The sequence below is a fragment of the Acomys minous genome (genome assembly GCF_964271855.1).
Source record: "Acomys minous genome assembly, chromosome: 11".
NCBI classification, from domain to species: Eukaryota; Metazoa; Chordata; class Mammalia; order Rodentia; family Muridae; genus Acomys; species Acomys minous.
The window spans coordinates 47,684,308-47,711,361 of NC_140492.1; the positions used below are offsets into that span (position 1 = coordinate 47,684,308).

At 40.5% G+C, this 27,054-nt stretch overlaps 2 protein-coding genes across 7 annotated transcripts in view; both read right to left on the reverse strand.

Annotated features, from left to right (window-relative positions):
* The window catches only part of LOC311608409 (cell surface glycoprotein CD200 receptor 2-like), a 120,104-nt gene that overhangs the window by 48,360 nt on the left and 44,690 nt on the right, over window positions 1-27,054 (reverse strand). The gene's annotated exons all lie outside the window — the stretch shown is intronic.
* Window positions 18,317-26,348, reverse strand: LOC311608813 (cell surface glycoprotein CD200 receptor 2-like; the record flags this gene model as incomplete). Its single annotated transcript, XM_084801444.1, has 5 exons — window positions 26,217-26,348; window positions 22,747-22,842; window positions 20,525-20,890; window positions 20,168-20,416; window positions 18,317-18,381 (listed from the first exon to the last, which is right to left on the reverse strand). The coding sequence occupies exons 1-5, from the start codon at window positions 26,278-26,280 to the stop codon at window positions 18,317-18,319; spliced, it is 840 nt and encodes a 279-aa protein (XP_084657570.1). The 5' UTR covers window positions 26,281-26,348.

The window sequence follows — 27,054 nt, forward strand, 5'->3', positions numbered from 1 at the left end:
GCCTGTAGTTTTCCAGGACCCACTGGATCCTTCCATTTCCTCTTTCTCCCAGGCTTCTCACACCTAAAGTTTCAATAGGATGTCCTCCCCTCTTACCCACTATTCTGGTAGGTACAGTTTTTCATGGGGACGTACACCTTGGACTAGTGTCTCGATATAAGTGAGTATATACCATTTAGCTCTTTTTGCTTCTGTGTGAACTCACTCATTATGACAATTTCTAGTTCAATCCATTTGTCCACAAATTTTGGAAATTCCTTGTTTTTAATAGCTGAGTAGTATTCCATAGTGTAAATGTACCACAGTTTCTTTATCCATTCTTCTATAGAGGGACACGTAGGTTGTTTCCAAGTTCTGGCTATTATGAATAAGGCAGCTATGAACATGGTTGAGCATATGTCCCTGTTGTGTAGTAGTACATCCTCTGGGTATATTCCAAGGAGTGCAATAGCTGGGTCTTGAGGAAGCCCTATTCCCATTTTTCTGAGAAAGCACCAGATAGCTTTCCAAAGTGGTTGTACTAGTTTGCATTCCCACCAGCAATGCAGGAGTGTTCCTCTTTCTCCACACCCTCGCCAGCATGAGGTGTCAGTTGAGTTATTGATCTTAGCCATTCTGATGGGTGTAAGATGGAATCTCAGTGTCGTTTTGATTTGCATTTCTCTGATGACTAAGGAGGTCGAGCATTTCTTTAAGTGTTTCTCAGCCATTTGATATTCCTCTGTTGAGAATTCTCTGTTTAGCTCTGTGCCCCATTTCTCTATTGGGTTATTTGGTTTGGTGGTGTTTAATTTCTTGAGTTCTTTATATATTTTGGATATTAGACCTTTGTCAGATGAAGAGTTGGTGAAGATCTTTTCCCAGTCTGTAGGCTGTCGCTTTGTTCTCTTGACAGTGTCACCTGCCTTACAGAAGCTTCTCAGCCTCATGAGGTCCCATTTATTAATTGTTGATGTTAAGGCCTGGGCTGTTGGTGTTCTGTTCAGGAAGTTGTCTCCTGTGCCTATGAGTTCCAGACTCTTCCCCACTTTTTCCTCTAACTGGGTTAATGTCTGTGGTTTTAGGTTGAGGTCTTTAATCCACTTGGACTTGAGTTTTGTGCATGGTGACAAATAGGGGTCTAATTTCATTTTTCTACATGTAGACATCCAGTTAGACCAGCACCATTTGTTGAAGATGCTGTCATTTTTCCATTGAATGGATTTGGCTTCTTTGTCGAAAATCAAGTGAGCAAATGTGTGTGGATTCATCTCTGGGTCTTCAGTTCGATTCCATTGATCCACTAGCCTATTGCTGTGCCAGTACCATGCTGTTTTAATTACTATTGCTCTATAGTACAACTTGAGATCAGGTATGGAGATTCCTCCAGAGGATCTTTTATTGTATAAGATTGTTTTTGCTATTCTGGGCTTTTTGTTTCTCCATATGAAGTTGAGAATTGTTCTTTCAATATCTTCAAAATATTTAGTAGGTATTCTGATAGGGATTGCATTGAATCTGTAAATTGCTTTTGGTAAGATGGCCATTTTTACTATGTTGATTCTTCCAATCCACGAACAAGGTAGATCCCGCCATCTTCTGATGTCATTTTCAATCTCCCAAAGAGACATTTTAAAACAGTTTCAATGTATGTACTATGTGTTTTTCAAGTGTCTTATGTATATTTATCAAAGTTTATTACATGCTGGATCACAGAACAAGTCTCCGTATTTAAAGTTAAGGGATTCAGCAGGTAATGCAACAAGACACATGTGGCCAAGCCTGAGGGCATGAGTTTGAACCCTGGGACCTAAATAAAAAGTGATAATAACTTCTACAATGGTCCTCTGATCTGCACACAAATGTCGTATCATGGGTGCATACACACACACACACACACACACACACACACACACACACACTAAATGCATACATATATAGTTTTTTAAAAGAGAGGGGGAATGGTAAGTTCACTTCCTGTAAAGACCCCTCTTGTGGTGGTTGGTCTGATGCTAGGTATTCTAATGTTAATTATTTTGCTCCCCAAGGTCTGCTTGCTGTCTTTTACCAGCAGAGTATCATATACCTAAAGTGGCACTTCTAAAGCTAGCTTCAAATTATCACTGATTGGACAATAAAAATGCCTACTCTTCCTTGGGCAGAAGAGAGGTAGGCAGGGCTAAGGTTTGAAGGCTTGAAACACAGGAGGATGGAAGAGGGAGGGTCAGAGAGACAGGAGGAGAGGAAGGAGGAAAAAAGCGGGATCATCACAGTTTAACATGAACTAAAGTCACATGGCCAGGAGGACTTAGCTCTGAGGATATGCAGTATGGAGGAAGCAGCCCAGATGAAAAAGCAAGTATTTATGAAAATGAAGGGAGGGGTAGTGGTACAAATAGACATAATAAAAGCAAATGGCATGGAGGAGGGCTGGATGGTTTCTTCTGTTCCAGTCTATAGGCATATTAAAAACCAAACTGGTGTCTATGTCTTTTGCTTATATGAAAGGAGGTTAAATAATAACAACTGTAATATCATATACTATTAATACTAAGTAGAAGTAGCCCCTTTTCTACAACGTCTCATGCTTCTTAATTGTTGAAAATGGGTTGTTAGGGATGTACTTCTCTGAGACTTATTTTTCATACATTTTGTAGTAGAAGGACATAAAGTGGTATTTTGTGTTTGAAAAACAGTTCAACTGGCTTTTGCATTGATAAGTCTGCTTGGGAACTATGGTTTTGGAAAACAGAACTAAAGTTCTACCACTTTAGCAGGCTCACCTGCTCCATCTTTGTAACGGTTATTTCACTGACTCTGCTCCTTATCTTGCCCCCTCCTTCCACTAGTAACTTCCCACATCTTTACTTCAGATGCTTTAAGAAAGACCCTGTAAAATCTATGGCACCAAAGCAATCCACAAACTGTCCTGCGTGCAGACCACATAATCCCTCTTTTCCTTACATGAAGGACTGTCCTTCCTATCTAAGTGCAGTGCCTCCACTTTACTCTGGATCCCACTGCTTCTCTCCTCTCTCTCTCTCTCTCTCCCTCTCTCTCTCTCTCTTTCTCCCTCCCCCTCTCCCTCCCCCTCCCTCCATCTATCTCCTTCTCTCTCTCCATTTCAACCTTAAAGATGGGGACAGCAAGAAATCTACTAAAACATTTCTTTTCCGGCGGTCACTAATCTTCAAATTCATGGTAGTTACTAATAGAATAAACTGTTTGGTGAAATATTTGTAGAAAGCCCACTTATCAAGAATAATCATGGAACATTGCAGAGTGTTAACGTGTCTTAATAGCCAGCATCAAGGGTACATTATGCCTGGAATCCTAGGAGTCGGGACGCTGAAGCAGGAGGATGATCATAGCCCAAAGTTAGTCTGAAAGAAAGTTTCACTTCCTAAAAAAAAATAAGAACACCAGACTTACCAGACACCAAAATAGTGGTGGAGATCAGTAACACCAAAGCTGGGCTCCTCCCCAAAGCACACATCTGGAGTGGCATCTAGTTAGACAGAAATCATAAAACACTGGAAAGACTAAGGATTCTATCCAGCTCAGTCAATGTTGTTTATGCTCAATTCACCAGTTTGTGTGACTCTTCTTCCTCACTTTGCTTATCTTTATCTTCATCTCCACTCCACCTGCTGCTGGATGATTAAGCCTGCTCAGAAAAAATAGCAGTGATGTGTGCTGAGTGATAAAGAAGTCAAGGTCATTTGTTCTCTCCTGGTGAAAGCAATGAGATACAGTTCATGGCAATTTCCCTTTTTAAAGCAGTAGTTTTAAAAGGATAAAATCATGCACTGGGAAATGAGCACACGTTATATGCAGAGCTGATGAAGATGCAGAACGGGAACGCGGACAAGCATCTCCAAAGTGTCCAACCAAGGTGCTGACATTCTGTTACTCAAAGCTCCTTCCTTGGCATTCCTTCTCCAGAAGCAAACACAGCTCCAACATCTGTCACCATTCGCTCATTTTGTTGGTCAATGAGCTTCACATAAATGAAATGACTTACTGAGTTCATCCCTGTATGCTGATTGGGCGTACCAAAGAATATATGCAAATTATTCATCAGTGTCTCTGTGCATTTGAATTGCTCTGTTTGGGTACTAACACATATAAAGGTATGATGGGAATTCCTGATTTGTACATACCTTTTGGTCTCTATGTCCACCCATTTTCTTGAGTATATACCTACAAAAAAAAAAGTGATGGATCATAGGATAGTGTGTTTTCCAATGAATATTTCCTGTCAGGTGTTATTTTGTCTTCCTGGCAGGTCCTTTTTATCTTAAAACTCTGTCTCAACACATGAGAATATGCCCTTTTAAAATTAATAAAATCATTTCATCTGTAGTCAGATAAAATGAAACTATAAAGGGTTGGACTAGGTTGCTTCGCAGTCCATTAAAACCAGCATCCATGTGAAAGAAGAATGGACACATATGCATATGGACAAACGCTCATATGAAGACAAAAGCTATGGCAGAGGTGTGTTTCTTCTACAACTTAAGAAACAGCCAAGATTTCCAGAAGCTAGAAAATAAGCAAGGACCACCTTCTTCCATCCTGTCTTAAAAAGTTCAGAGACTCTTGCAATGACAATCCACAGCAGAATAACACTTGGGGAGCTAAAAATCCAAACTTCACTTACAGCTCAGAGAAAGAGAAAGCTGCTGTGCTGTGTCCTGCTGCCTTGCACGCAGCACCAGGGAACCAGCAGGTTGGAGCTTTAGGGGACAGCTGATGCCTCCCAACCAAGGCAGGTGGGTGAGCACCCAGGGTTGTCTAGTTTGAAAAGCCTCACATGATCCTGGGCATGGTTATCTGTAGGATATTAATTTCCCCCTTTCATTAAAAATAGACTCTTTGCCAGGTGGTGGTAGCACATGCATTTCATAGCAGCCCTCAGGAGAAAGAAGCAGTGAGTCTCTGAGTTTGGGGCTAGCCTGGTCTACAGAGCAAGTTCCATGACAACTAGGGCAATACAGAGAAGCAGGCTCAGTGAACACCAGTGAAGCAGTGGGCAGCAATGGAGCTGGATATTCCTGGAGAAGCAGGCTTGGTGAACAGGGGTTGTGACCTGAAAATGGAGTTCAGGGAACAGCACACACAGTTCAGGGTAGCTCATCCCAAGCCAACCCCATCCACCACCGCCATGACAGGGTATCAGGTTTGGTGAATGCAGGTGAGGTTGTGGCAAGAAAATGGACATCTTCTAAATTAATTTTTAAAGTTTATATTCCTCAATATTTGTGCCTGCTGACATCCCTGCTAACTTGCTAATCTGCTACTGACTTGACCATGATTTCCTTAGCCCTCCATATCTCAGAGAAAGCAGGTTCCAGCCTTTGCAGGTGGGCAGTGTGTACCCCTTAGGGAGTCCACTCATTTGCCTGATTCTTCACTTCCTGCTTGTCTGAATGTAAAGCCAAAGGGGAGAGCCCAGGGCCTTCTCAGCTCTTTTCTGTGCACGTGTCCAGGCCTGGCTATATAGATAGACTTTCAGATCCCCAGCACGTGTGGGGGAGGGGCTTCAGAGTCCAGAGCCACCCTGCAGCCACCTGTATCTCAGCTCCCAGCCTCTTCTTCCCTTAGATTTGTTCTCTCTCCTGCTTAACCTACACTTCTCGGTCCTCACCCAGATAGCTGCCTGTAAGTGGCTTTTTACAAGCACCACTCAGGAGGCTACTCCAGCCCTGGGATGGTTCTAAAGTGCAGGCAATGAAGGCAACTCCCTGGACCCAACTCCTTAGAAAGCCATCAGCTAAGTCAAATACACAAACACAATTGTTTGTTGTTTTATTGGCATACAAACAATTATGTTTCATTCTGGCTTTTTTCAAACAAAGTATGTGGTTTCCCTAACCACAACCCTGTTGTTCATCCTCCTTTTACCACCCCATCCCCAGTAAGTAGCCTTCGTTCTACTTTCATGTCATTTGTGACACCCCACACACATTCCCAAAACTTTCTTTTCCCTTCTCATGACCTCCTATCTCTCATACTTTCTTATTTACATGCATATGAACATTAATAGCTAGGTATAGCTGGGTCATATGGTTGCTCTACTCCCATATTCATTTCCATAGAAACCACACCAGTTTACACTCTCACCAGCAGTGAATAAAACTTCCTCTTCTCAACATTTAGCTCAGCATTTGTAATTTGTTTACTTAATCACAGCCATTCTGGCCGAGATGAGATGGAGCCTCAACCTGGTTTGGACTTGCGTTTCTCTGATGGCTAGACAAAAAAGACAGCTCTTCCAGGAAAGGCTGTTGAGCCGGCTTCAGGGTCAGTGGTCACTAGCCAGCTAGGAAGCCAGCAAGTGAGCTAAGGTGCCAACCCCTCTCTTGCTGAAGTTCAGCAGCTCTCCTCTCTTTGTTCACACTGAGTCTCAGAATGATGCAATTGAGCACCGGGGCAGCTTAGTTGTTGCCTGGGTGGAGGGCAGAGCTCCGGACCTTCTGACTCTACCATTTTTGCTGATGTCACCCAGTAGATTTGCTCTGGAATGATTTGGAGCCATTTCTACACCACCCTTCCCAACAACTAATTGCATTTTCCGGACACCTGCCTCCCTGCTGGCCTCAGAAGCTAAACTCTGTTTATTTATACTGAAGATAGAGAAACTATCTGCTACACAACATCCTGTTCATTTTCAAGACGACAGCCTTTCGCCACATGCGCCTTTGTCATCTTCTTCTTGAACATGTCAAGGTCTCTGGTTTCTGCCTTCCTCCACAGCCAACCTGCATCACCATCCCCCACTGCTCTGGACAGCGCTCTGGCCCTTCCTCGCCTGAGTCTCATAGAGACCAATCAACACTTCAATAGTTTCCCACATGTATTTCCTGTTTGGGCTGATGTTATCATTGGTATTTTCACCACAAAAAATATTATACCACATTTCGTGTAATAGCATTAACTGCACTATCAAAAATACCACATATGTGTATAAAGCAGATAATTGGCTAGCACTTTGAGGTCTCTTGAGTCCTTTGTTCATATCTCATCTGAGCAACACATGAATTTACTCAAATGCACACAGGTTCTATGTCTTCCTACCTTTGGCAAAAATAATAGTTAATCTATTAACATCTTGAAACAGTTTTGAAAATAAATATTTGCTCTATTCCTAAGGATTGGACATATTTCCTTTCTCTCCTTCCAAATGAGCACTAGCCCTGGTGAATCTGCATTATGTGAAGCTACCACATTTTTTAAAATAGCATCACAAAGAAAAATAGATACTGTGAACCAATATGAGCAGTGATGGGATCTAGTTTATCTTACCTAAAGATTGGTAACAGAGAGTACAAACTAAAACAAACAAACAATAAAAAACAAAAAGGTCCACTGGTAAACATTTCCATAGTAAACGCTAATGGTCATTATAACTACCCAGCCGGCTTCTATTTGCTGTAACTAAGTAGTAGAAGACAGTATTGGAAGCGCGTGGCTTAAGTCTAAAATGTCCTCAACAAGCTCAGGTTGTGGATGCTTTATCCCCAACTGGTGGCACTGTTTGGGAGTCTAGGAGCTTTTATAAGGAAAAGCACACTTGGCAGAATGAGCTCAGGAGGGGCAGGCCTTGAAGGGTGTGACCAGACCCGTGCTCTGGTTCCCCCTCTCCTTCCTGCTCTGCCATGACGTCAAGATTCTCCATGACACCATCCCACCATCATGAGTGACACCATGCTTTCTCTGCCCAGATGGACTCACATTTCCTGAAAGAGTGAGGCAAAATGGACCTTGATTCTCTTAAATTGTTCTGTGAGGGATTCTGTCACAGGGACAAAAGAAGTAATTATTATGGGGAGGATTTGGTTTTGCATCATTTTTTTTCAGAGAATGAAGCACAGCAGGGCAAACAAGATGTGGCCCAGAGTGACAATTCAAGTCACAGTGGGTCAGGAGGTGGAGAAAGGGGCAAAGGACAACATACTACTTGCTTTTTCCTGTCTCTTTTATTTAGCCAATGAGGCTGTGCTCCTTGTAATCAGTCAGTATGAGTCTTTCTTATCATTTGTCCTTCTGAAAAAGCACTCACAGATACCTCAGTCTGAGGGATGATACTAAATTGAGCCAAGATGAAATTGAAAGTATCTTAAAATTCAATATGAAAAGAGAAAGAAAATCTATGAAAAAATTGGAACCCTCAAAGGACAAAAAAAGTTTACAATTTTGTAAGCTAAACTAATATGTAGAATAGATAGAAAAACCCAAGTGCTCAATGAAGGCTAAAAGCAGCACTGTCTTTATATAAAAAACAATGGACCCATGATGTCATCTGTGAGAGCACTCACTGCTAAAGCTCCTCGGGCTCCCTGCTCTACTTACATCGACTTCTGCTGTACTTCTTCTGATGTTCATACACAACTTCATAATTCTATGTCTTTTCATATGTAGGCAACTTCATTTGCAATGTCCTTTCCTTATTATATTATATTTAAACCTTTAAATTCATGACAAATTTCTGAAAGCATTCTCTATGTCCTCCCCACACACAACACTTCCATTCCCCACATATCAATTGCTTATATAGTCTACAATTCTACTATCTTAGTTCACAAAAGATATATCAAACCAATAATTAAAAGTAACAGAAGAAGGGGAAATCCCCCCTAAAATAACACATGATCATAATGATTAAATTTAAAAAAACAGAAGAACTGATTTCTTAGAAATATAGTCATCAAAGTTAATTTTTATGATAAATTAACAACAGGATGGAGACAATTGAAAAGAAACCCATGAGCTTAGCATTATGTAGAAATAAATTTGTGTGCCTGTGGTTATTTTTAAATAAATGGAAAGTCAGAAGAAAATGGGGTTGCCATTTTTTAAAGGGATAAATTTCATTCCTATCAAAAGGCCTAAGTCACCCATGGCATTCACTGCACTGTACCTTGGCCTCTGATTCCTTAGTGAATCTAATTAAACTAACAGGAGAGAAAGCAGGGGGGGTATTAACCTGAGGCCAATCTCAAGGCAACATCTGGAGAGGAAAAGCGTGGAAGAAATTCAGAGAAGAATGAAAAAAAAATACAATCTAAGTCAATTTGGATTTTGGAAGAGATAATTCAGTGAGTGAAGAAGTTTTGGTAGATGGATTTATAAAGGCCAGGCTACTTACCGTTCATCAGACTCTTGCCCCAAACAAACGACCAGCAGAACAGGTCAGCCTGGTCACATGTGCTGTTTGCAGTCACATCCTGTGACTTTGCTCAGTGTTGCGATTTCCTCCTGTGGTCTAGAGCTACACCATTGGCTTCCATACACTGTTCACATATTCACATATACTGCACTGCTGTCCGTCCCTGAGAAAGGGACCCTCAAGGGATGTCATAAACAAGGGCAGAAAATTTCTTCCACCCTAAGTTTTTATAAAGCAGGATGTGGGGGGTAATGCATAGTAACTGAGTAAAATTAGTGAGCCTGAGGAACCGGGCTAGGACTCTGGAGTAAGACCTCAGGCTTCTTCCTCTACCATAGTTGCTTCCTAAAAAATGGTTTCCTGTGATGCTGTTGATTTTGAATATACTGACTGTATAGAGGAGGAATTGGAAAAAAAAAAAAACCTTGTCAATTACTCATGACTTAATATTTCTCATGTGCTAGACTAGCTCTTTTGTCTGTCTAGATCCAATCCCCAGATTTTTTTGCCTCTTCTCTGTGACCCTGAAGGGGATCCATTAGCAACACTGGCAGGTAAGTAATAATAAATGTAGGCAGGAGAATAAGGAGAAAGTGAGGTAGTAATATTACTCCTGTTTAAAAGTCACTTTGTATGTCATTACTGTGATCAGCTTAGCCTGGCCATGGTGCAGGGGTGCAGAGGACAGAGATAGGACGATCCCCAGGGCTTCTGGTCAGCCAATCCAGTATAAACACAGAGCACCAGGTGAAAGAAGAGAAATGAGATGGGCAGACATCTCTGGGGCTTGCAGGAGACCTGGGATAGAGGAGGTCCAAGGAACTCTCAGACACCCTAGCAGAGACTCCTGGAAGTGGAGGATATGGAGCCTGAAGCAGGCACCTTCTGTAGCCAGGCAAGACTTCCAGTGGAGGGATAAGGACAATAACTCCCCCACAAAACCTTCCACCCAAAATTTGTCCTGCCTACAAGATGTGCGAGGACAAAGATGGAGCAAAGACTGAGGGAACGGCCAACCAAGACTGGGCCTACTTGAGACTCAATCCCTGGCACTATTAATGTTACTCTGCTATGCTATAGACAGGAGCCTAGCATAACTCCTCTGAGAGGCTTCACCCAACAGCTGATGGAAACAGGTTCAAAGACCCACAGCCAAACGTAAGACAGAGATCAGGGAGTCTTCTAGAAGAGTTGGGGTGATGATTGCAGGAGCCGGAGTGGTCAAGGACACAACAAGAAGACCTGGAGAGTCAAATAACCTGGGCACATGGAGGCTCACAGAGATGGACCCACCAACCAAATAGCATGCGTTGACTGGTTTTAGGCACCCTACACGTATGTTACAAGTGTGCAGCTTGGTGTTCATGTGAATCCCCCAACAACAGGAGAAGGGGCCCTTGCTGACTCTGATGCCTCCCTTGGATCCCATTCCCCTGACTGAGCTGCTTTATCTGGCCTCAGTGGGAGAGGATGCACCTAGTCGTGTAGTGACTTAACGTGCCAAGGCAGGTTGGTTGGTACCCTTGGAACTTTCTCCCTTATCTGAGGAGAAGGAGAGAAGAGATTTAGGGGAGGGGGTTTACCGACTTGGGGGGACTAGGAGGAGAGCTGGAGTTGAAATCATGGTGTAAAGTGAATAAATAAAATTTGTAAAAACAGTGAAAAAGCAATGGAGGAAGATGTTAATGCCTGGCTGTTGCTCTGAGGAGGTCCAGGGTACCGTCTCTGTGGCTGGATGCTGATGCCCTTCCAGTTCACTTCATCTCTTGGGTGGCCAGAGCTGATAGCTCAGGCAACTGATCAGGATGGAAAGAAGGAAGAGTAAAGGGAGCCCAGGGATTTTTCTCTAGGGACTGGCTATACTGCAGCCAAGGAGGAAAACTTAAACTGACCACAACTTTCCCATAGCTGAGGCTGTAAAAGTGGCTTCTGGCTAGAAACTGCAGGGGATCGTAAATGGAGGCTCTTTGATCTGTAGATAGGCCTCTTTGCACAGATCTCCAGTAAGCTGATGTAAACTTAGATCTGCTGGCCCTAAAAGGCTGATGGTAAAGCCCTAAGTCTGCTAACTTATTTGCGAATCTACAGAGAAATAAGAGAGAGATAGAAAATAAACCACTCACACATGCATTCAAGAGAAAAGGTGGATACAGTTAGGCATCCTAACTTCAACTGAAGTTAAGCTTCCCAATTTCAATGCTGTTTATTGTTGGTCACCAAACTTATACTTCTGAGAAAGGAGAATTACCTCATAGTCAAGAAGGGCAATTAATCATGAAAACAGATGAATTCTAAAATACAACAGGCTATATGTTTTAAAGCTAAACATTTCTTACCTAAGTAACCATTACATAAGTTCACAGTGAGTTCAGAGTGACAAAAGTCTAGCTATCTCTTAGATTATAATGAGTTCAGGACAATAATTTTATCTATCTTCACTCCAAATTTAAAATGACAGCATATGATGCCACAAAGTGACAAGGTATAAGGAATTATAACAGAAGAGTTTGTATATTTAGACATTAAGGTTTGTACTTAATTTAGACATTTCTAGGTAGTCCTGTTATATCTTGGGTTCATGGTAAGCTTAAACCAACTTGCCCATATTTATGGTGAATACCAGGATTCCTGGTACCAGTGGAGGCTTATCTGAGGCCACAAATCAGCTTCAAGGTTTTCCCTAGTGAGGCATCTGAAGGTACACAAAAATGTTTATTGCAACCATAAAATTCTCTAAAATTGTTTTAGAAGATCTAAAACAACTTAACTTATTAAACTAGTTGAATTTGAATCAAATCAGGAATTCCATAATCAGGGATCAATTCATATGAACAACAAACAGTACATCTTCAACAAGATCCTGTATGAAGTTTACTCAGTCAGAGCTGGTCAATACCCAGAATGTACCAATTCACACCAATGCCAGATGTTTTTTCTTTTTGGTTTTTTGAAACATGGTTTCTTTGTGGGTGCATCATGGTAAAGACCTTGCAAATACTGGATCACCTCCTAGATAGTCCACATGCATAGTGAGCTCCTTTAATAGGGTGGCTCTTGACAGGAAAATACATATAAATCTGTGGCCTTCACATGTACAGACATGAAAGCATATCTGCACACACATACATGTACCACATATATACACACTCATATGATATATAATATCACACATATTATATATATATATATATATATATATATATCAAAAATAAGCTTTTTAAAAAGAAAAGATTGCTCCCTCCCATAGCATCCACTGGCTGTCTATCTATTCTTATAGAGATGTGGGACTTTAGATTCCCTAACCCTTCCATGACACTGTGTTTATGCTCACAATCCTGTGTAGGTCTTATCCAAGTAATCATGGCTGCTCCCTTACTTAGGGTTTCATTGCTGTGAAGAAACACAATGACCACAACAACTCTTAGAAAGGAAAACTCAGCTATGTGCAAAGTAAAACCCATAATGACAGAGGTATGAAAACTACGGTTTATTGTCTATCACATTAAGTCAAGTAGATGATCTAGGGTGGTGAGGCAACTCTATGGTCATCAGGCCCAAGTGCTTCCATTCTTTCAATTTTACTCCACTTCAACTAGGAGCTTCCATCCTTGGTGTTATCAATGGCTCAGATTGGCTCTGGAACCTCCAGCCATCACACCAGTACTGGAGGTCCACAGATAAGTTAGAAAGCACTAGAAAATCCTTCTTTTATATATATAGAGTTGTCTTAAAAAAATATCAGACATCTCATTTGGCAGAGCTAATGATCAGAGTCAGATGCAAGAGAAACTGAAATAGGGTACTAGCTATGTCTATCCATACAACATTGGGGGTATGCTGTTTAGCAACATATGAGTTACTTGAAATTTTTGAGTTATGTTGTTGGGAAATGTATGAGTTACCTAATACCACACATGTACTACGTGATAAGCAACCACAGGAACAGTATGGCAGTGACGGCTCACTTGTCTAGGATCAGCATCACAGGCTCATGTCTGATGATCTTGATTGAGCTTGCTTGACTATCTGATGGAAAGCTGACTTTTGAGTCCTTCAGCTGGCCTCAGTAGAAAGACAAACATCTGTACTGAGATGGATCAGCTATGTTTTATTCTCATTGTCTAACCTTATGTTTATCCATATGATACAAAGTTGAAAGACTCAGGACCTCCTCAGTCTCAAAATTGGCACACTCTCATGTATTTATCTGTTTATTTGCCAAGGAAAACTCTTTGGAGTGGATAAGCAGGGCCCATACATTCTTTATTGAAATAACTTTGAGATCTACTAAGAGAAAAGTGACTAGAGAGGTGGGGTTAATATTTAGTCATGAAGAGAATTCTCTTCCACAAGTAGAACAGGAAGATAGATGATGAATTAAGCAACTCGAAATCTTTGCCCCAGTTTTTTAGTCTCTTACAGAATTATATTGCTAGATCTCTTCCCTTTTCATGTCCTGACCTAAACATGAGGTGTTGCAATAAAAAAAAGAGCAAAAAATAGCTCATATATTATTTGTGTTTGCGTGACAATTACTAATTACTTACTGCTTGGTGCGTACTGGTTTCCTACTACTAAAGTAGACATTAATTGTGATATTGGCGCTGGTGCATCTCTTTACTGTGTGCAGAGATCTGCTAAGTGTGCACCAACCCTCATTCTTTTTCTTCAAGACAATCAGCCTACGTTGTCTAAGCTTCCTACCCGCTAGTATGGTCTATGACCTAGTACCAGTCAGTTGAATCTGAGCAGATGCGTTTCCTACTCCATAATTTATCCCACCATTCTCTCCTGCCCCTTGTCACCTGCTGAATAGAAACTCCTCTGACAACAGAGCCATAGAGTACAAGCTTAGAGCATCACCTCCTTATCCTCTGCCCTGGCTCCATCAACTACATTAAACTGTAACATGGGAAGTAACTTTCAAAGTAGCATCTGAGGCTAGCATCCGGCTGTCCTCTAGTATTGGGCTCTCTTGTTACTAAAATAGCATAAATCACCTGCCGCTTTGCTTAAGATATAATTCTTTTAACTAATAACATTTTATTATATGATTACTGTCTGTATCAAGTGAAGGCAAGGGATTACTTTTGGTTATTGAGGTTTACCCAGTGAGGTCTTACCCTTACCCTCACTGATCCATCCCAACCCCTGTAAGTCAGAATGCAGACAGCAAAGGAAGCTGAGACACCAGGGCTCTACACAGGAAAGGAATTTCCAATGTCACCTCCATGACACTGGCAGGGCTTTCTCTGGGACCAACCTTTACCTTGTACTAAAGTGAGGAGATATTGCTAAAATCAATCAAACTAAAAGGATCCTAGTCATGTATTGTGTGATTAATACAAAAGGAAACTGTCATGCTACTAGGTAGGAAGCAAGCAAGGAGAGAAGGTCGGCTAGTGGCTGATTTAAAGGTGTTGTTTGTCACGCCTTCAGACACATAAAATGAACCTAGGAACAGGAAGTTGATGGAAGCCATTCTTAGAAGGCTTGAGTGATGACAAATCATCCAACACTGCTGTTTGCCTTTTGCTAAGCCATCATCTTCTTGGCCTGGTAAGTGGGGAAGGGAGGGAGTAGATGGGAATTCATAGCACATATGATGAAAAGCCCCAAGCTTTCGCCTGTGTATTCATACTACATTACTGCCACCTGTGGAATGAATTCTAACAATCCTGAAGACAGAAGGAGCAGGTAAGCTGGATTTCAATGAGAAACTTGATTGCAGGTGGCTGTTCTCTTATACTGATCTTCAGACTAATGGATTTCCAGAAATCTAGGTTTTCATTTTCTAGAAATAAACAAAAACAAACAACATACAGTACAATTAACTGGAGTGAACAGAAGAAGCTCACAGAAATCTAAAAACTTGTAAACAAACTCTTATAAAGTTTCCAGCCACTTCATTTCTGCCACTGAATCCTCAAAGAGGGAGCCAGGATAGGACCCTCCTTGGTCAGAACTGCAGTGAGACAGAAGCTCCTGCCAGAGCTGTGTGCACCTCTGCCTGGGCTCCATTGCTCAAACTAGCCTGATGCTGAAAACGTTCTGAGGGAACAGCCATGTCGGAGCCACATAGCATACTTTCCCAGTCCATTGTGAACTTGAGTGTAGGACAATGTTTTCTCACTGGTGGGTCTTTACATTTCAGGTTTTGGTTCCTACCTGAATTCATTTCGCTTCTGGAAGGACACAAATCCTACGGTGAGCAGAGTAATTACAAAGAAGCCAAGTTTCACATAGAGAATGGTCAGCAAGGACTGCAGGGAGCTGGTGGTGCCTGTAAATACAGGCAAGGGTAAAAGAAGTCAGGTCAGTTTGACAATAGTTCTAAATAAGACGTTATAGACAAACAGCTTGAAAATCATTAAACGCTGTCCTAAAGTTTTAGAGACAGTCAACTCAACAAATCTTATCAATTATAATTCAAATACAGTTCATATCATCATTTTGGGACTGAATTTGGAATTCAAGTCTAGCCTTTGTGCTTGACAGGCATTAGCAAATATTTTTAAATGAATAAATGCACATTAAATATTGTCAATACCTCCCAGTTATATAAAGGTTTCCCATGGACATTTTACTTTCACGTAACTATGATTGCATCAGCTCCATCCAGTCCACTTCCTTCCTCCCGCCACCCCCAGGTACCCTACATCCCAATGCTCCCTCTCAAATTCCTAGCCTCTTCTTTTTATATTGTTATCTTTACATAATATACATAAAATGCAAATATGATCTGCTGAATCCATTCTATTTCCCATCATGTACATGACTTCAGGCTGGCCTCTTGACATTTTATAACCAGTTAGAGGGCAATCCCTGAGGGAGGACAACTTCTCCTACTCTCAGCACCCCTTAGTTAACTGCAGTTCCTTTCTAGGGGTGAGGACCCACGAGATTCCCCACTTCCGTGTTTGCAAATCTATTGTTCAGGTCTTGTTCGGGAAGCCATATAATTGAGGTTCCATGGGTGAAGCTCCCTGTCATTTCTAGGAGACACAATCTTACTGTAGATTCTCTGGTTCTCTGGCTCTTATACTGGTTTGTCCCCCCTCTTCTGGCATGTTCCTTGAGCATTAGACGTAGGAATTATGTTGTAGATGTATTCATGGGGGCTAAACATCCAATGATGAGTGTTCTTTACATTTTGACCATTTGTGGCTTTTTGTGATGGTTCCTATTGCAAAGAAAAGCATCTTTGGTGAGAGTTAAGAGCCATACTTACTCGTGGGTTTGAAGATATTTAGAATTTAGATAGCATAATATCAGCTTAGTAAAGGGCTGTGATCGGTTTTTTTCTAACATCAATGTCTACACTAACTTTGAGCAGTTAGCTAGGTTTCTAGTACCAGCCATAATTTTCCTCCTATTGTGTGGACCTTAAGTATAATTAGACAGCTATTGGTTGCTGCCAAGATATGACTGCCATTGCTGCACCTTAGCAACCAGCCTTGCTGTTGCTCACGAGCTTCACCGTTAGGTAGTAATACCAGTTGCCTTTCCTTTCAGACAGCTTGCACTGCAACTTAGGCTAGCAGGAAAGTTAGACCTCGGGAGGAGGTTCTCATGTCCAATCCTGCTTAGATCTTCTGAGCCCTCTGACATGCATCCCATGAAAACTTTAGTGTTTTCAATGGCATTGTTCTTTTTCATTTTTAAAATAAAAATTATGAGAATTTTATACAATGGATGTAGATCATACTCAACTCAAACACTTCTTTCTAACTCCTTTCAGATCCATACCCCCTACTTTTTTTTATTCCACCAAATTTGTGTCTTTTTTTTTTTTAATAATCCATTCATTGGCCTCAGTCTTTGTTGCCCATATGCTCCTGGGTTGGGACCTACAAGGAGCAATGCCCTTAAAGATAACTGACTCTTTCTCCTCAAGAAACCATTAACTGTCATAGATCCTCAGTTGGACGGTCAGGGCCTCGTGACCCCTTTCTGCTTCATGCTAGGCTGTTGGCTGGCTTGCTCTTGTGCAGTTCCTGCACAGACAACTCCGCTGCTCTGAGCCTGCGGGCTGAGAGACCCTGTCGTGTCCATACGCTGTTTTCCTCTGATCTTCCCTGGCCTCTGCCCTTCACAATCCTTCTGATTTTTTTTTTCCTTGACCAGTTGAGAGTTTCTGCTTTAGACATTATTCACTGAAAAGGGAAACTTCTCTGAAGAGGCATGAGAGCTGCACTAATCTGTGGGTAAATGATGACTATTTAGAGGGTAGTTTTGTTCTGCTTTAGGTTAGCAGAGCATTCAGCTCCCTGTCCATGTTCTCTTGGCCACACTAAAAATACAAAATGAGTGCTACCTCCTGTGGCCTCAAATACAAACAGAAGCAATTAGCAGCCTCTACAATATTCATGCCATTATTGCAGGCGTGGGCGGTATCCATTCATCAGTTGATTGGCATCCAAGCTGTGTCCGTGTCCTAGCTCTTAGGACTAGGCCATATGTGAATATGAATGAGCATATTATCTCTGTAGTCACAGTACTCTGGTGTGTTCCCAGGAGTGGAAGAGTTTGGTCATGCAGTACATCCATTTCTAGTTTTCTGAGCAACAGCCAGCCACATTACTCTTCACAGTGGCTACAGGAAGGTGCCCCTTCATGCACAACTGCATGGAGGCTCCACACTCCCCACATCCAGTGACATTTGTTTTCTTAATATTAGGGCATTCTGATTGGGTTATGGTAAGAATCTCAAAGAAGTTTGAATGTCCATTACCCTGATGGCTAAGGATGGTAAACAGTTTTTAACATAGTTCTTAGCCATTTCTATTTCTTCTTCTGAGATGTCTCTATTCCATTCCTTAGCTCGTTTTTTTAAATTTAGTTATTTTGCTTTCCTAGTGTTTAGGTTTTTATAATGTCTTGCCAATTTTAGATATCAGTCCTCTTTCAGGTCTGTAGATGGCAAAGTATTCTTGTCCCACTCTGTAGGCTGCCTCTGCAGTCAGTTAACAGAAAATTTAACTCTCAGGAAGTTCCATGTAGCTTTCTCTTTTTCCCCTACTACTTTTTGGATTCTTCATGGGCTCTTCTCCCACCTGTCTCCTAACATCTTTCTGGCTCAACTCAGCTTCTTCTGGCTCCTATCTTCACTTTGCTCAGTCTCTTTTCTGCACCAACGGTCTTCTCTAGCCCTACTATATGACCCTACTCTTCTGCCACTTGCATCCTACGCCCATCTCTCAGCCTCTGCTGCCTTTTTATATCCTCTCCTGTTTCAGAAATCCAAGAAGTAGCTGACACTGAAAGTCACTGGGTCAAGTAGTTCTAAGTATTCCCAAAGGACAAGTTGACTAGCCACTAGGGATGCTTTATAGGGCCAAGCGCACAAAATGAATCAATCACACCACAGTCTCACTTGCTGAGTGTTTAACTTATTTCCTGAGCAACCACAGTCCTATTCAGAGAGCCCTTACCCGAGCCTCTATCCTGAGTGTACTCAGTGTACCTACTGCTCTTTCTGATGGAAGTTTTAGAGTTACAGGCCTAACATCGAGATCTTTGATCCATTTGGAATTTATCTGTTTGCAAAGGGAGGAATCAAATTTCATTCTTCTACATGTAGATATCCAGTTTTCCCTACACCACCTATTACAGATGCTATATATTAAGTGATATCAGATGCATGGACCTATATGTGGTCCTCAATTCTATTCCTTTGATCAATATATCTGTTTTTGTACTGGTATCATTCTGGTTTTGACACTTTGCCTGCATAGAAAATTGAGTCCGATGGTATTTCCAGTGGTGTTTTCATTTTCAGGATTGTTTAGATCATTCACAAGACATCTAACAGTGCTAAGTGAAGAAGGCAGGCTCTAAAACATAGGAAGAATCAGAATGGTTACTCAACACTAGCTGTGGGCCAGGGAGGAATGGGATTAGGAGAGAGCCTTACTGGCCTGCTAGATGGAAAACTTTAGATGAATAGGACTTTTAGGGGGAAAGGAACAACTTGGAAAAACATTTGAGAATGGATCAACCTTAATCCTGTTTTGAACACAGAAAGGGAAATACAAAAATGAGACCTATGATGATCAGAGCCTAATTACATGTTCTAGGACAGCCAGGACTACGCAGGGAGACCCTTTCTCAAAGTATTTTTAATTAAAAATGAAGAAATAGTGCTGGAGAGATGGCTCAGAGGTTAAGGGCACCGCCTGTTCTTCCAGAGGTCCTGAGTTCAATTCCCAGCAACCACATGGTGGCTCACAACCGTCTATAATGTGATCTGATGCCCTCTTCTGGCATGCAAGTGTGTGTGCAGGCAGAGCACTGTATACATAATAATAAATAAATATTAAAAATACAACTTTTAAAAAAATGAAGAAATATATCTATGGTCTTTCATCTCCTGAAACACAGCGCCTAGATGAATTGCCACCATAATAAAAATATCTTTGGTATTGCCAGTGAAGTGACTGCTGTCTAAAGCTGCTAATGAATGTCACGGTGGGGGCTGTCACCAGAAAGACTGGACTGTGGCTAGAGAGTTGGGACTTGGAACATGATACTACCACCATCACCACCATTAAATCTCTTGTAAAGGAATAATGGCTGGAGAATGAGCTAATCACCATCGATAATATATAACAAAATGCTAATATAAATCCTAACTAATACATTCTGAAGACCTATGAACTCAGAGAGCAGCAGTCCTTGGGATGGTGTGGAGCTCTATGTTCTTTCCTCCAAAAGGGCCCTATGAATCTCTTAAATTTGTCTATCTCTATCTTGCAGTCTTTATAATAAAACCAGTACAGTAAGCAAGGTGTCTTTCTTGTTCTGTGAACCTTTCTAGCAAATCAATGAACCTTATACATCAACTATGGAAACATCTTGAAATTATAGCTAGTTGATAAGACGTGCAGGTGGTAACTAAAAACATGTTACTAGTGTTCGTATTTCTCACAAACAGAATGAAATTAGAACATTTATCTTTCATAGAAGAGTAAGGTAAATATCAATTATTTCTCCTTTTAAAAAAAAAGTGCTTACTTCTATTCAGTTCTGTGGACAGACTGTGGTTGCCAGTCAAGTGGGAGACAAAGCAGACCACAGCAGACACATGGTTCTGCTCCCACTGGCATGTGCTCCTGACTGTCACTGTGCCATTGCTGTGTGATTCCTTCTTAGTGGCACAATCCCCATCTGGAGTCCAAAAGATCTGCGCAGCTGGCTTGCCCGCGATTGCCTCACACACTGCAGTTCCATTTCCTCCTGGAAAAATGGCTACTTTAGGAGGCACTATAGAGACAGAAAGAAAAATATTCAGTCTTGTCACAAATTACAAAGGCATTTGTTTCTATCTAAAATCTGGTGACCTGAAATACCACACAATGAGTTGTCACCTACCTAGCACTTGAAGGTCATATTCTTTTCGGAAATTCCTTTCAGGTGTTTCTATCTCACATGAGTAACTCCCATCATGCTCCAGGGCCACTGTATTGATCTGAAGGTTACCACACTGGCCAGGTGTGGTGGCCCAGGTGATTCTCTTGTCAGTACAGATGGTTTCAGACTGGGTCTTCTGGAGCTGCTGGGGATGCTGGAGCTGCTGGAGCTGCTGGAGCTGACATTGCTTTATTGTGTAGGGCATTATGCAAGTAGACCTGCCTCCATTGGTTACTTCCCATGTTATACTTCTTCCTTTTGTTGACGGAATAGGAGGGCATCTCAGCAAAGCCTTTGCACCCATGTGTACCAGCACTGTAGTGCTATCTGGACACACACACACAGAGAACGAGGAGGGAGAAGTGGGAGCACTTAATAAAGGATTTGGTGTGTTCAACTTACCTACAATAGATTACATAAAGTTGTACTAAAAGATCTTCTGTTCTGGTAACTATATTCTCAAAACAGTACAATTATGTAATAAATTATAATTCACAAACTATGCATTACTTTTAAACAGATTCAAATATGAACCAGTTGTGTCCTCTCATATATATATTCTGGTGAATCAGTCTGTATTGTAAAGTATTTGAAGTTTACACAGGAGTTTTGATGTTTAGAAACAGACAATTGCTTCTCAGTCTTTGGCCCAAGATCAAATAAGCCAGACATGAGAACACAATTAAGTTACAAAAATAATATTCTAAACCTAAATTTTTGGTGGCGGAAAATATTGGTGTCATCACACAATTTGTGCTCCTTGGAAAACAGAATGGACTACTTGGTCATGTGATTGTCTTAAGTTTTGATAAGCACCAAAATAATAAGCAAGCTTCCTCCTAAGGATTGAGACAAGCATGAAGGTACAAAATATAAAGACACTGTCATTGAAAGTAACTCATGGCATTCACATTAAATGTGCTGGAAATTTGAGTGTTTATTTTTTATTTACAGATTACTAAGTAAGTAAAAGCAATTGAATGTAAAATGATTATATAATTTCTCTAACCTGACCATCTCATGAAAAATAATAATCAGTAGAAATAGAATGTCCTTAGAAATATGTACTTCCAGTGAAAGGGTATGCATATATTTAAAAACCATGAAAACTGTATAACTTTACTGGGAATATGTAAACTTATCAAAACTAATACTTAGAAAAGTTTCCTTCCTTCCTATTAGATAAGTGTAAACTCACAGACAGTTAAGCTATGGATTTTGCCCACAGAATTTATTTCTGTACTCTATTAGAACTAAATACATAAGTTGACCACTGTATTCATCTATGAAAAGATTAAATCAAACTCCAGAATCGTCAAGATTTTCCAACTGAGCCCTCATGCCTCCTTCCATGGCAAAAGGCACTGACTGATGAGAGTTTACTGAGGGTTGTTTATTCAATCAAGGCATCTGTTCCTACTCACCTATGACAAATATGAGTTTCAGGATGACCTCACATTAACATAATCAGAAACAGTTATATTATGAGAAACGTTTTGCATGAATAAGCACTGGCTTTCCTATAACCTTTCTCCTTTCTTGTTGTAGTATCACTTGCCTCCTCTGGGCACACAAGCAAGACACACATTTTATGGCCAAATAAAGACCATATAACCAGATAAAGAAAAAGCTGGAACTTTAACACAGACCTAAGAGGAAACTAAACCTACTATGGTGATTTTAATGGAAATCGTACCATAGGTTCATAAATTTGAATGCTTAATCACAAGAGAGTGGAACTGTTTCAAAAAATTAGAAGGATTAGGAGGTGTGACCTTGCTGGAGTGAGTGTGGTCTTGTGAGAGGAAGTGTGTCACCAGGGTTGGGCTTTGATGTTTCAAAAGGCCAAGGGAGTGCCAACATGCCCCCACCCTGATGACATTGAGCTAAACTTCTGAAGCTGTAAGCAAGCCCCCAAATAAATGTCTTCTTTTATAAGAGTTGCCTTTGTCATAGTGTTCCTTCACAACCATAGAACAGGAACTATGATACCCATGATCTTTCCATCACTTCAAGTTGACAAAGGCTTAAAGGAAAACAAGGATATGCCTTGTTTGAAAAATAGCAGTCCGATTACTCAAGACCTATCACAGCAAAGCACTTGTACCACTAGGTGATTCTACTAAGCATAAGGCTGGAATGCTACAACGAAGGTACCAGCTACTTTTCTAAGCAAGACTCACTCTCCATCTTCTCAGTGTCATCCACTTCATGAGGAAGACTATCATCATATGCAAACTGAGATGGATCATCCTGTCCTTTAATTGAACAACTTGAATCTAGAAAATATTTAAAGATGAGAAAAATCTGTTTTACATATTAATGTAAAGTAAACACCTTCTTTTTCAACAAAGTCTTATTCAACACAATAGATAATCAGTTAACCATGACTAAAGTTACCAAAAATATTGTAAGACACAAATTAGATGTTATGACATCTGGGAATGAAAGTATTTTAATATTTTGGAAAAATCACATTTACAAGGTATTAATTAATGGTGTCCAATGTATAAACAGCTCATTTAACCAACAGTATTTTACAAGGGAGCTCTTCCACTTTACCATGTACTAACCATATCTTCAGACATGGTCTTAGTCAGTGTGAGCATCTTCTCATGAGCTGATCTTACATGCTTCCTCCCTACATCACTCTCTGGTTCATTTTGTTTGACCATATGGTAGGCATCTTAGTACATAATGTAAAAGTTTATTTTCAATAAATTTAGAATCCCAATGAAATATGATTCAATGGTTACCCTCCTTTCTACTTTATTTATGTATTATTTTTATTTTGTAACCATTGGACAAAAAGGAAGAATTGAAATGATAACCCATTTATACTAGACTTTCTAGCCTGGGAGAATGAGGAAATAGAAGGATCCAGTGGGTCCTGGAAAACTACAGGCGGGTCTGGGCCCTGAAATCCTCCACAAACCATGGCAACAGTCAAAGAAAATATAGGCAGTAAACTTCGAACCCCTACCCAGACTAGCCAATGGACAGGACATTCTCCACCATTAAGTGGAGAAGGAGATCTGACTTTCACACAAACTCTGGTGCCCCATATTTGACCATGTCCCTTGGATGGAGACGCCTGGTGACACTCAGAGGAAGGATAATGGGTCACCAAGGAGAGACTTGATACCCTATGAGCATATACAGGGGGAGGAGGTCCCCCTCAGTCACAGACATAGGGGAGAGGAGTAGGGGGGGAAGTGGGATGAAGGGAGGAATGGGAGGATACAAGGGATGGGATAACAACTGAGTTGTAATATGAGTAAATTAATAATAAAAAAAAGTAAAAAAAAAATACTAGACTTTCTAGTTGCATGGCTCCAGCGTTCCTCTGGCAATTACTTTTCTTGGTTTCTGTAGAGTACTTAACAATCAAAATTGTCCTAATCTATGCACTGTGGCATGATCTTACTTTTTGTTTATTGTTTCAGTTACAACCTATTTATTCTCTATTCTAAGATAACAATGAAGTCATGGCCTCTTCTTCTTTAGTGGACATGTTTCTACCACAGACCTCCACATCCTTTCCATGCTTGTTGAAGATTCTATCTTTTGAGAAACCATTCTTTTTCCACTCTCAGATGTTTGACTGTGAAGGAAGGTGATTTCACACTCTATGTTATCATTAAACAGAAGGTGGATAATTTCATTAATTTTAGAGAGAGAGAATTTGAGATGAAGAAAGGATATTCAGGATAAAGATGGGTATTGTATAAAGATGCAGTCAATTCTCTTCCAAGAACAAATCTCAATCCTTAGCTTGTAGGTACCTAACAAGAGAGAGTCTAGAGGAAGAAGCAAAACCTGCTACACACTGCTGGAAGGACAGGTAAATACACTGCTGTAGTTTAGAGATTTCACATCCCTCTATAGAAAGAGAGGAACCAACACTAGGTAAGTCAGGCAAGGCATAACTGAACATAAGGACTGTCATCAGCTCACTATAGTTTATGTCTCTACAAATTGACTTCCTATAGTAGAATACATTTTTTCCAAGCTCCTATGGAGTTTTTGTGAACATAGACTATATCCTGAGGAATAAAACATATTACAATTTTTAAATGTTATTTTCTGGGTATGGGTATACTGCCTGTATGCATCTGTGTGCACCACTTGTGTGCACATTAGATTCCCTGGAATTGCAGTTACAAATAGTTGTGAGCTTCTGTGTGGGCATCTGCAATCAAACCAAAGTCCTATGAAAGAGCGGCCAGTTCTGTCAACCACTGATCCACCTCTCTGGCCCACCATATTAACAATTTTTAGAGAATAGATTCATACCATGCCAGTTCCTTGACTATATTGAAATTAAACTAGAGACCAATAATAGTAAATTGGCCCCACAAGTATTTGGAGATGATGTCAATTTTTTAAAATAACAATTTAGTGAAAATGAACTCTTGAGGAAATTTTTCAAATATTTTGCACTAAGTGAAATAGAAATTGTCAAAACTTATAGAATACCAAAAAGTAGTACTTACATGGAAAGTTTTAGACTTGACTGTTTGTATTAGAGAAGAAAATTTATCTAAAATCAATCAATTAAATTCCAACTTCAAGAAACAAAAAAACAAGGAACAAATTATACCCAAAAGTAAGCAGAAGAAAAATTAGAGCCAAAATCAGTGAACACAAGAGAATCAAGAAAATCATTAAAACTAAGTTTGCCTCTTTAAAGGATCAGGAAATGCATACATATATATATACTTTTAAACATTTTTAAGAAGGTTAAATTAATTTTATGTAAAGGCCTCTCATGCTTTCTTCATTGATGAAAGTAGATTATTAATGGTGGACTTCATCTCAGACTTATATTTTATACAATTTGAAATAGAAGGACATAAACTGGTATTTTGTATTTGAAGAAAGGTCAATTTGCTTTCACATGGATCAGTCTGCTTGGGAGCTACAGTTCTGGTGAAACAGAACTAAGGACGAGAGTTCTACCACTTTAGCAGGCTCACCTGTCCCCTCTTTGTAATGGTTATTTCACTGACTCTGCTCCTTATCTTGCCCCCTCCTTCCACTAGTAACTTCCCACCTCTTTACTTTAAGAAAGGCCCTGTAATCTATGGCACCAGTGAATACAAACTGACCTGCATGCAGACCACAAAATCCCTCTTTTCCTTAGATGGAGGACTGTCCCTTCCTAGCTAAGTGCAGTGCCTCCACTTTACTCTGGATCCCACTGTTTTTCTTCTCAGCTCTCCTCTCTGTCTCCGTCTCTCTGTTGCTCTGACTCTGTCTCTCCATTCTCTTTCTCTCTGTTTCTCTCTGTCTGTCTCTTTGTCTCTGTCTGTCTGTCTGTCTGTCTCTATCTATCTATCTATCTCTATCTCTTTCTCTCTCTCTTATATGTCAACTTTAAAGATGGAGAAAACAAGAAATCTTTTCAGACATTCATCCATCTTCCAGTTCATGATAAATAATAGAATAATCTCCAAAGAGAAAACCTGCTTATCAACAATAATCAGCTTAAAGGTACATTGCAGAATATTAAAGCATCCTATTAGCCAGCAGCAAAGGTGTATACCTGTAATTCCAGTAGTCCCAGGGCTGAAGCAAGAGGATGATCATAGTCCAAAGTAAGCCTGAAAGAAAGCTTCATCTCCTAAAAATCTCAGAACATCACACTTACCAGGCACCAAAGTAGTGATGGAGAGCAGTAACACCAAAGCCAGAGTCCTCTCCAAAGCACACATCAGGAATGGTATCTAATTAGACAGAAATCACAAAACACTGGGTGGACTACGGACTCTATCCAGCTCAGTCAACTTTGTTTATGCTCAACTCACCAGTTTGTGTGACTCTTCTTCCTCACTTTGTTTATCTTTATCTTTATCTCCACTCCACCTGCTGCTTGATGATTAAACCTGCTCAGGAAAAACAGCAGTGATGTGTGCTGAGTGATAAAGAAGTCAAAGTCATTTGTTCTCTCTTGGTAAAAGCAATGAGATACAGTTCATTGCAATTTCCTTTGTAAAGCAATAGTTTAATAAGGACAAAAATCATACGCTGGGAAATGAGCACACGTTATGTGCACAGCTGATGAATCTGAACTTCCATGTGAATGCAGACAAGCATCTCCAAAGTTTCCAACCAAAGTGTTGGCATTTTGTTATTCAAAGCTCCTTCCTTGGCATCCTTCTCCAGAAGCAAGCACAGCTCTAACATCTGTCACCATTCGTTCATTTTGTTGGTCAATGAGCTTCACATAAATGAAATGCCTTACTGAGTTCATCCCTGTATGCTGATTGGCATATATACCAAATAATATATGGTAATTTATTCATCAGCTTCTCTGTGAATTTGAATTGCTCTGTTTGGTGACTAACATATCTAAAGCTTTGATGAGAATTCTTGATTTGCACATACCTTTTGGTCTCTATGTCCACCCATTTTCTGGATATATACCTACAAATAAAAGTGATAAATCATAGGATAGTGTGTGGCTTTAATAAGTACTTCCTGTCACA